The 10,485-nt window shown below is 56.4% G+C and overlaps 1 protein-coding gene across 1 annotated transcript; it reads left to right on the top strand.

Moving 5' to 3' along the window:
- The first annotated feature begins 623 nt into the window (after positions 1–623).
- Positions 624–10,080, top strand: LOC116831810 (dnaJ homolog subfamily A member 1-like). The gene is made up of 7 exons (XM_032792101.2): positions 624–959; positions 1,041–1,230; positions 2,770–2,874; positions 3,698–3,925; positions 4,051–4,281; positions 4,797–4,897; positions 5,708–10,080. The coding sequence occupies exons 1-7, from the start codon at positions 705–707 to the stop codon at positions 5,933–5,935; spliced, it is 1,338 nt and encodes a 445-aa protein (XP_032647992.1). The 5' UTR covers positions 624–704; the 3' UTR covers positions 5,936–10,080.
- Positions 10,081–10,485: the final 405 nt, after the last annotated feature.

The raw sequence follows: 10,485 nt of genomic DNA, 5'->3' as shown, positions 1-10,485 counted from the left end.
AGCCTTTCGTCTCTAGATAACCTGTCCTCAGTTAGCCCTGGTCCCTAGAGATTGAAAAGGCATTCCTGCCTGGTGGCTTGTGTAAGCAGTAAATTCAGAGAGGGGCTTATCGTAGTTCCCAGTGGGTAGGTATCCGTGTTGCCAAAACCACCATCGTCACCAGCATTAATTGGTAGATTTCAAAGCCAGAAGCAGGGCTGCCGGCAGCAAAATCTGAAACTGAGGCTCGGGGCCAGAATGAACCTGCAGTGGTGGCTCAGCTGTTCAGTAGGGCTGGACCCAGCTTCCCGCTCTGGGGTCGTTCCATTTGGGGTCGCAGTGCCACTGGTGTTTGGCCCAGCTGTGACAGCAGATCCACGGAGCGGGAGCATGTCCTGCTGTCTGGATAAACAGAGGAGTCCAGCCTCCAGGGCTCTTAATCCTGCCACTAGCACTAGAGTCCCATTTGTGGGTATGTCCCCTGCCTGGGGCAGTAACCTAGGACTTGGGAGTCCTGGGTTTGATTCCCAGCTTTGCCACCTTGAGTGAGTCCCTTAGCCTCTCCTTGCCTTGGTTTCCTCATTGGTACCATGGGGATAATAGCACAGCCCTGCCTCACGGGGGTTAAAGATTTTGAGACGCTCAGATACTGCAGCATTGGGCGGTCATACGGGTTTCTTAGGCTGGTATATAGTCAGCCAGCTCAGGGCACGGGGCCTATCTGAATGGGTGCAGCAGTTCGGGAGAGCCAGCGGCTATGTGCGGCACTGGCACGGTGGCATTGGACTGGCAGGGGGCCCTCTTTGAACTCACTTTCTCCTCCTCCAGCAGTGCATCAGAGGAGAAAGATGGTGAAAGAAACGGGCTACTATGACCTCTTGGGCGTCAAGCCAGGCGCCACCTTGGATGAGATCAAGCGCGCGTACCGGCGGCTTGCACTGAAATACCATCCAGACAAGAACCCCAGCGAAGGAGAGCGGGTAGGTAGAGAGGACAGCGACCCCTGTGCGCCGCTCACCTTCTGGGACAGATGGCATCTCTAACCCTCTTCTCTTCCTCAGTTCAAGCAGATCTCACAAGCCTATGAGGTGCTGTCGGACACCCAAAAGAGGGCGTTGTATGACCGGGGCGGAGAGCGGGCCATGAAAGAAGGTGGCACAGGAGGCCGAGGAGGATTCGGGTCCCCGATGGACATATTCAACATGTTCTTCGGAGGAGGGGTGCGGATGCCTGGCCGGCCAGAGAGGAGAGGTACCTGGGATGGGTTGCTGGGACACAGGGCTTCATGCTGATTGCATGGGATGGGCTCACCCATGCTAGAGATCAGGGTTAAGTCCTCAGGTCTTCCTGCTCAAGGGAGACGGTGGGGATCTGGCTCTGCGAGCCCCTGGAGGCTCAGGTCCTGCAGCAAGAGGCTGCATTGATGTTGTGTATTGTCCCTGCTGAAGGCAAGCTAAGAAAGGATAAGCGAGTCCAGAGTCATTCTACTGAGCTTGGAGGGGGTCTTAGGCAGTGAGGTCTCCCCACAGCCATTCTGGGTTGTGATCTGGTCCTGCGTTAAACTGGGGTGCTGCAGAGAGAGGCGTTGGCAAGTCAGTGGAGGGCTCTGTTCCCCTGAAATTCTCACGGAGCTGGTCCCTCCGTGTAGCTCGAGGGGGCGCCATGTTGCTGGGGGCGACCCCTGTACAAACAAGGCTCTAGCCTTTTGTATTCATTACAGCCCTATAGCCAGGAGCTGGAGGGGGGCTAGCCCCAGGCTGCTGTCCAAATTCCCACTCAGATAATTACATCCTGACTCTCTACATGCCCCCGGGGCTTTCAGTTAACTACAGGGCGTGCAGGAGAAGGGGCCGCTCCGCTTTAATGTGTAAATACCGTGTGACCTGATCAGGGGAAGTGATTACTGTGGGACGACATCTGTGTGTTTACTGGCTGCATAGGTGGGTCCGCTTAATAGCAGGGTTGTTGGGAACCATGGTAGGGAACAGGGGTTCCAGATCAAACTCCACCCGGTGAACAGGAAGCGAAGAAACAAAACCCGCGCTAGGAGTCATGAAGATGCTGAAGTATCCAGCTGTCTCGCTAGGGCTGGGAACGGACAGATCACTGCGGTCTAGGGGGCGTGGCGGGGAGGAGGCCAAGATGGAGACTCAGGCCCTGCAAAGCGACTGAGCCTTCCTCAGTTTCCAGAGGCTGATAAGCCTTGGAGGAGGACAGATGTGCAGACTGACTGTTCATTAGGTTAAAATCCTCTCTCCCTCTTCTGCTTTGCTGTTAAGATTGAGCAATTCTTTTTTTTACGAAAGTTGTCTGGTCTCTTATTGACTGGCTCCCAAAAGGAAGAATTGCAGGGGCCAAACCCAGCCAGGCCTGCTATCAGGGTTGGTCACGGGGCTGGAGCTCAGGTACCCAGTCCAAGAGTGGAAGAGGTCTGTCACCTGTAGGGGTGAACTCAGATAGACTGGAGAAGGTCCTGTAACTGTGACAGGGTTTTTTGATACTAACCTCAGTTGCCGTGTTCCATCCCCAGAGGTGGCTGCATTTCCGTGCTGAGTGAGTGATCCCTGCACAGCATTGCTTTTCGCTGTTGAACAGCTGCTGCTTTCCACCTCAGAGGTGGCTACCTTTCTGGGTTGGGCAAAGCGTTCCCTGTATGTATTTAGCTTGTAAAGCTTTTCTGAGGCACTGTGGAGGTGGCTTTGGGTGAGGGGAGACTGCTGTTCCTGTGGGGCATCGGGATGGGAGCTACGTCCTCGGCTGGAGTCTGATCTTGCTCTGTCCTGTGGTCAGGAAAGACAGTGGTGCATCCGCTCCCAGTAACCCTGGAGGATCTGTACAACGGCACCACCCGAAAGCTGTCCCTGCAGAAGAACGTCATCTGCAGCAAGTGCAACGGTGCGTGAGCCACGGGCCCTGGCTCTGGGGCCCTGCATCTTATTTAAATGTAAAAAGCGAGGTGGGAAGCCTAGCCCCACCCCTTCAATCTCCAGCCAATGAGGAGCAGGAAGGGCGGAGCCTATTGGGACTTCCTCTTTCCCATGTGTATTTCAAAGTTCCCTCTGGCAGCCAGGAGTGACCTTAATTTTGGGCTGGGGCTGTAATGGGGGGTGGGTCTTGGAGGCCTGATCCCATACTTGCTCAAGCGCAGCCCTGCCTAGGCTGCTTCCCGCTGAGTTTCACCCTCAGATTATGGAGACTCTGCTGTGGGTGTATGGAGAGGAAGCTTGGTCCAGGGGCCAGAACAAGAGGCTGGGAGATAAGACTCAGGTTCTATTCCTGGCTCCAGGAGGAGAGAGTGACCTAGTGATTAGGGCAGGAAGGTCTGGGAGTCAGGACTCCTGGGTTCTGTTCCTGTGTCCAGGAGCGGGGTGGGGGCTGGTGCTTAGAGCAGAGGATTGAGAGTCAGGACTCCTGGGTTCTATCCTCAGCTCTGCCAAAATCACTGCACCAGATGCGTCGCCAGGCAAGGGGGATGAGGATTTTGCTCCACCCCTTCTCTCCTCCGCCAAGAGCTCTGAGATCTTTGGCAGGTACTTCCTGTCCATCTGTTCCACGTGTCCGTTCACCCTGCCCATGAGGGGTTGTAAGCTGGTGACGATGCGGGAGCTTCACCCCAAAGCTGCTGCTGTGTAGATCAGCATTGCATCTCCTGGCTCAGAGACGAGCCCCCAGGCTTGTTCTGATGCCCCCGGTCTTGTCTTTCCTCCCTTGTCCTCAGGCTGCGGGATCCGGGAGGGCGTCGACAGCAGGTGCCCCAAGTGCCACGGCACAGGCATGGAGTTTCACGTCCACCAGTTGGGGCCCAGCATGATCCAGCAGATCCAGACCATGTGCTCGCAGTGCCAGGGCCAGGGCGAGTGGGTCCGGCCCCTCGATCGCTGCCTCACCTGCAACGGCAGGCGGGTGGTGCGGGAGAAGAAAATCTTGAACGTCCACCTGGACAGAGGTGAGGCCAGGGCGCTGTCTGGATCGCGAGAGGGTTGAGTCTGGCCCTGGGGAGCCAGGACAGGCACTTTGACAACTAGCCTGGGGGTGAGCCGGGGCACCGGGTGATCAGTGTTGATTTTGCAGGCATGCAGGACGGGCAGAGGATCACGTTCCATGAGGAAGGGGACCAGGTGCCCGGCCTAGAGCCTGGGGACGTGGTCATTGTCCTGGATCAGAAGGAGCACCCTGTCTTCCAGCGCATCGGCAACAACCTGGTCCTCCGAAAGGAGATCAGCCTGGTGGACGCACTGTGCGGCTTCAGGCAAGTTGTCCGCACTCTGGACAACAGGACTCTGCTCGTCTCCTCCCAGCGCGGTGAGTCGGCAACCTGGAGCAGTCAGGATTCCTGGGCTCTGTTACTGGGAGAGGAGTCGTTAGAGCAGGGGGGACTGGACACCAGGACTCCTGGGTTCTATTCCCACCCCTGCCACTGACATACCCCCAGGGATGGTCCAGACCCCAACACATGTTGGACCCAAAAGATGTCTCCTTTGAAGGTCAGTCAAGCAAAGCCCTGCGGCAGGGAGCCCCCCACCATGCAGACCACTGTGAGGGGCTCATCTAGGGACCTCCCCAAACTCCCCACCCCCTTGAATGTCTTGTTCTGGCCATCTCCCTAGCACCTCTTGAGCACAGCCTGCCAAGGTGTGATCGTGTTGTGGTCCCTTGGGCTCACTGCCGGTAGGGGGATGCCGGCTGGAGCCCAGCAAGCCAGGGGCCATGCAGGGAGCTGTCCCAACCCTGCGAGGCTACAGTCATGTGAATTTCCATACCAGCATCCCGCACAGGGGCTGAAACTGCCTGGCTTTCTTTAATCCCCGCCCGCTCAGGTGACGTCATCCGGCCGGGATCCGTGAAGTGCGTCCCTAACGAGGGCATGCCCGTCTACAGAAGTCCTGCCCAGAAGGGCCGGCTCATCATACACTTCCAGGTGAGGGGCAGGGCAGGTACCTTCCCAGGGAGCCCACGTGGCTGATCCCCAGCGCGGGTGTCAGTGGCCCGAGCTCCGTTGATGGCCCCGTACCGGTTCACCCCGGCTGAGGACCCTGTCCGTCCCTGAGCTCCGAAGCAATGGAATGACTGGCTGCCCCAAAGAGACACCCAGCAAACCCCATCCATCTCGAGAGGGTTTTGCCTCCTGTCTCGGTCAGCCCTACACCGAGCAGCAGCCGCCGTCCGGGGGCTGAGACGCAGAGACTGGGGGTCAGCTCTGATGCCTCTCACAAAGCACTGCCCGCCTTGCACTGGGCTCTGTATCAATGATTAGCTCCCCTCCACCCTCCCCACCCCATGTGGACCTGGGATCCAGAGCCACGCCTGGAAGGGGCCGTCCGTTCCAAGCATCTGAGGAGAAGCAGGACGGAGCCAAGTTAGAGGGAAGATCAGAGAAGCAGTCAGGGCTGGGCGGAGCTGCAGCATCTCTGGCTTAGCTCCGTGACCGGTGAGGACGGTGGGCTGAGCCCCTGGTGACTCTGTCTCCTTCTAGTGCCCGGTTCATAGAAGTCACCTGCTGCCTCCAGCGACTAGACTTCAGTGCTTTGGTTGTGCATGTAGCTTTTAGGTGGACACATCGTGGGTTCATTGACTCATTCGGGGGTCGTTTCCATCAGGAGGGAGGACGAGAGTGGAGCCAGGGCTGTTGGGGTGATGTTGATGACAGTTCTTGCTGTCAGGGACTTTCCCACCCTCCCTGCACCATGGGTCCTGGGCATCCTTCCACATCCCACTTTGTGTCCCCCAGGTGAGATTCCCAGAGCCAGGCTGGCTTTCCCCGGACCGTCTCCGCCAGCTCCGCACCTTCTTCCCCCCCCAAGAAGAGGTCATGGCAACGGAGGACATGCAGGAGGTGGAACTGAGCGACTACTTCTCCCAGCCGGGACACTGGTGGCAACCCCATGCCGGTGAGGCCTACCACGAAGACGACTTCGAGGAGGCCTCACGACCGCACGTCCAGTGCCACACGTCATAGCCCCCCCTGGGTCGCCGCCCCCTCCCTGGAGCAGGGTGGGGAGGACGGGGCGAGGGGGGCGTTTCGGAAGGTCGTGCGGTTCAGGGATGTAAATAGTTAACGCTGCCACCAGTCCAGTTCGGCGTAGCTCTGGCCTGGCTCGGTCGGTCCCTGGGGAGCACCACTTAGCCCCTGCGGCAGGAGGAGGCTCAGCACGCGGAGTTCCTCGCATCCCACATCCTGCCAGCACGTTCTCAAGGGTTTAGGATCCAGCTAACAGTAGTTGCTGCCTCCGAGGAGTGTAGTGTTGTAAAAGGGTCTCCGGGCACAATGCATCAGGATCAATGTCTGCAGGGATCATTCACCGCTATCGCTCTGGGGGCCTGATTCTCACTCACCGAAGCCCCTTTAGGCCCCAGTGAGGAGGCCTTAAAGTGGGAGTAGCCGTACCCCGCGCCCACAGACAGGCCCCTTTTGTGCTGCCAGAGCAGCATCAAAGAACCTCAGTTGTCCTCGAGAATCGGGTCCTTGGGTTTAAACCCCTTCCGGATTCTCCACTCAGCCCCATGGGAATTTGACCGGCTTTAGTCAACGTGCCGTGTTTGCACTAAAGCTTCATGCAGTTTCGTGACCTGCCCCGGGAGTTTTGCTTCCTCCTCTTCTTTGGGTGGACTCTCCGGCTTCCCCGCCTGAGCTGCAGAGATGCACTTGCTCACTCGCTCTAGAGATCTTCTTTTGCACATTTAAGCGAAAGGGGCTGTTTTCCTGGGGAGGGAATAACAGGGACTTATTAAACAAAGCTGGTTTTCCTCCGCTTGGAAAACGCCAGCAGCTTCGCAAAGACACCTCTATCCGCTTGGGTTTTCCATTGACTCACGCTCCCTTAGCAAGTACCAGAATGTGGAAAGAATTCTGAGGAGTCAGTGGCACTTAACTAGAAATAATCCCGAGCCTGGAATCAAATCCGCCCGGTAGGAGGTCTAGGGACCAAGATCTAGTCTGAGGAGCCTGGGTCTGCTTCGCAGATCTCTACTGCCAACCCTGTCGGTAGCACTGAAATCCCAGGGCTTGATTCCCAAGTGCCCTGCCCTGTTGTTGTTTACAGCAGTGCATAGTCGGCGCAAAATGCTGCCGGATCAGAACCGGTGTAAATGCACCAGGCGTAGGGCAATGAGGGATCAGTCCTGCCCACAGGCGTTTGGGGATTGTAGCACCATCTACTGGTAGCCCTGAGCTATGTGCTATCCCAGAATAAAACATGGCTCAGCTGTTTCTTTCAAGGTCATACAGTTGCTTTTTCTTTTCATTGGACGGAGAGGGCTCTTGTTGCTTCTTGGTTTTAATTGCCTTCCTTTCTCATCTGTCTGGGCCATAGTGGGTTCTGCTGGTTCACCTTGGGTCTGTCTAGTCAGCTGATCTTTTTACAATGCAAAATACCGTTGAGTTTACTTCTCACCCCTGTGCCAGGCACTGTAGCTAGAGGCTCCGCTTCTCCTGTCTCTCCCAGGTTAATGTGCCTGCCCCACTGGGGTGATCGACTGGAAATCTGCCACGCTGTGCACAGTAGCAGAGTCTGCCACTCATTAATGCTGAAGGCTGATTTGTGCTGCCATCTTCTCGCTGAAATACTAGAGGTGGTAAAAGAATCATTCAGGTCCTGAAGGTCCCACACTGAGGTTCATGGGCTGGGAGAGGACCTAAGAAGTAGACCTGAGTTTGATAGACCCACAGTACGTGGTAGCAGAATGCAAGAGACTATGGCTGAGTGGTTAGAGCAGGCAGTTGGGAGGCAGAAAATGTGGCTTCTGTTCCCAGCTCTGCTGCTGTGACTTCAGCAAGGCTCTTCCTCAGTTTCCCCAGCTGTAAAGTGGTGATCATGCCTACATCACAGGGGTGAGCTGAGAGACTTATCTCCCTCCTTGGACGCCAGGAGCAAAGTGCAGAGTCTTCTCAGGAAACCTCCCTGCCCAGCTCACGGTACATACCCTGCGCTGTCCACTGCCCTGAAACTGGCCCCAAGCACTTCCTCTTGCTGCCACAGCTGATCAGCAGAGAGCTCTGTTTGTGGCACTCTTCTTCCTGCAGTCACCACTCCTTGAGTTATTCTGGGAAGCCGAGACCCAGAGCACAGTTAGTGTCGCGCAGCAGACGGGGGTTGGAGGTGAGCAGACTGCGTCGGTTGAAGAAAAGCTATAGCCTAGGTGTTCTGACGTTCGGTCACCTGTTGCCAGCACATAGGGGGACTGGAAGCAACAGGAAACACGTGATCATTGAAGGAAGACAGCAGTCCCGCGGCAACCTTTCTTGTGACTTCCTGTGAAGCAGCCAGTACTGGCCACTGTGAGAGACAGGCTACCGGATAGACGGATTCTGGGTCTGAGCCAGCCTGGCAGTTCTTATGTGCCACAGGACAAGCTGAACGTTAAGTGAATGCAACATCTGGGTTGAGGATTTAAACTGTCAGCCAGGTGGGGCCACAGGGGAGTTTTGCTCGAGCAGCAACTGTGTTCTGGACCAGGGATTAAACACAAAAAAGTATTGGCCTAGGGTGAGGGGCACTTGGGAAATACAGGGAGCTCCCACCCTGGTTAAGACAGATGTGTGGCTCCTCTTTTATGTAGTCCATGGTACATACCAAACCATAGTGGTTAGGAAAAGCGCCGCGTGCAGTGGTGCTGACTTGATTCTGCTGCAGGGGCCTGGAGCTCTCTCTTTGAATCTGATGCTTCTAGTCAGCCCAGGGGGGATCTGAGAGTCAAGCTGGTGCATCTTTGTCTTGTGCATCGTCACTGGTGAACGTTCCTCCAGGCCCTTTGGGGGCACCTGGCAGCAGGGTGAACAAGACTCCAATCTAGCTCCCCTGCTTGGCTCTGGGGTTAATGACAGGCTGAAGGGCTGCTCTGAGCTGCCTGCCGTCTGCAGGGCTTGTGGCACCCCAGGAGCAGAGCCAATAAGTAGAGACCAGGCTGTTGCGCACTCCCTTCAGGCCAGGCCAGTCGCTTCATCTGCCCTTTCAACATGAACGATCTCCCGCTGCTCCCCCTGGGCAGTGGCACCTGCTGTGGCATCCACCCCCCATTCTGCACCCCATGGAGCCTGTCTCCACTGCAGGGGCAGAAACTCCTAAGCCATCTTGGAACGGTGGAAGCTCATCTTTGCTAAACAATCTCCCCACAGTGTGTGTGACGCCCCTGGCTCGTGAGTTGCATGTTTCCTCCAGGGAGGGAGCGCTGACTAGTGGTTAGAACGGGGGCTGGGAGTCAGGAGGCCTGGGTCCTATCCCAAGCTCTGGAAGGGGCTGGGTGGGTGTTAGGGGTTAGAGCAGGAGACTGGACCCCTTCCTGATAGGGGGGAGCCAGGCCTGGCTTTGATCCCTCCCTACACCTAGACAGATCCCTCTATCTAGGAACCAGCGCTCCTCCCACTCCAGCCCCAGGATGCCCTTGGGCAATGACAAACCCACCTCATTGGCAAGTGGGATTCCTCCCCAGGCTGGGAAACAGGCTGTCTGGGGTGCGGCTGACAAATTCAGGCTGCTGTCACACCCTGTATTTAGATGGGGGAGGGGGGGCAAGGCCTTAGCCCCAGGGTTCTCAACTTGGGGGTAACAAGAGGTGTCGGGATCAAAGGGAAAGGCTGGGGGAAGGGGGCATAGACACCTTTATCCAGACATCAATTGCCCCCAGGGCATTTGGGGAGGGTCCGTGTCCTCTGTGCGTGGGATGATAGCACCGCTGTGGCCATTGGCGTCCTGGCCAGGTTTATGCTCAGGCTGAGGATACAGGGTACAAACCTTGCTAATTATCTCAGGGCTGCTGTTCCCGCCCCCCAGGACCCTTTGCACCAGCTCTGGCAGCATAAAGGGGCCAGGGAGATTCACATTTGCTGTGAGGCCCTTGGGCTGGCAGAGCAGTGGGGAAAAGGGGCCTGGAAAATGAAACTCGGGCCCTTCTGCTTAACTTTCTTTAGTCAATTTCTTCGCTCAAGGCCTAAATCAGGCTCCAGGAAGTAGCGAGGGGAGGGGGATTTTCTTTCCTGTTTGCACAGAAGGGAGTTTTTAAAAAAAAATAATTTATTTTTGAAAGGCTTTTAAATTGGTGTCTGTCTGTCTCTTTTTTTCTTTTGGGAAACTTTGTACATGGCATTAAAAGCAAATCCGAGTCTGACTGGAGCAGTGTCTGATGCTTTATTTCAACCCAGTTGGGAACCTGCCTTGGGGGTTAGGATTGAGGATGGGGGAACCCAGCTACTGGAGGATCTGTTCCTGGCCCTGTAGTGGCCTGATCCTGTGCGAGTCTGGCTTCATTTTGTCCAAAGGTCCTGTCTCTGGAGCCTGAAATTGAGCCAGAGGGTCCCACCGGGGTGGGCGGAACGCAGCATGCCCTGCCTCACCTTGGACTGTATCTGCCCTTTATTAGATTTGTATCGAGGCCTGACGCTGTAGTAAATTCATGGGCTCCCTGTTGAGAGCTGAGTCAGAGAGGCGGGGCAATGGGGGAGGACATCCATCCTTCCTTCTCCAGCTCCAGCATTTCCTGCCTAGGGAAGGAGCATGGCCTTGTATTCTCTGC

This window comes from Chelonoidis abingdonii, chromosome 11, assembly GCF_003597395.2.
Source record: "Chelonoidis abingdonii isolate Lonesome George chromosome 11, CheloAbing_2.0, whole genome shotgun sequence".
Lineage (NCBI taxonomy): Eukaryota > Metazoa > Chordata > Testudines > Testudinidae > Chelonoidis > Chelonoidis abingdonii.
The sequence above is the reverse complement of the archived record's forward strand: the minus strand, read 5'-3'. Positions and strand labels throughout refer to the sequence as shown.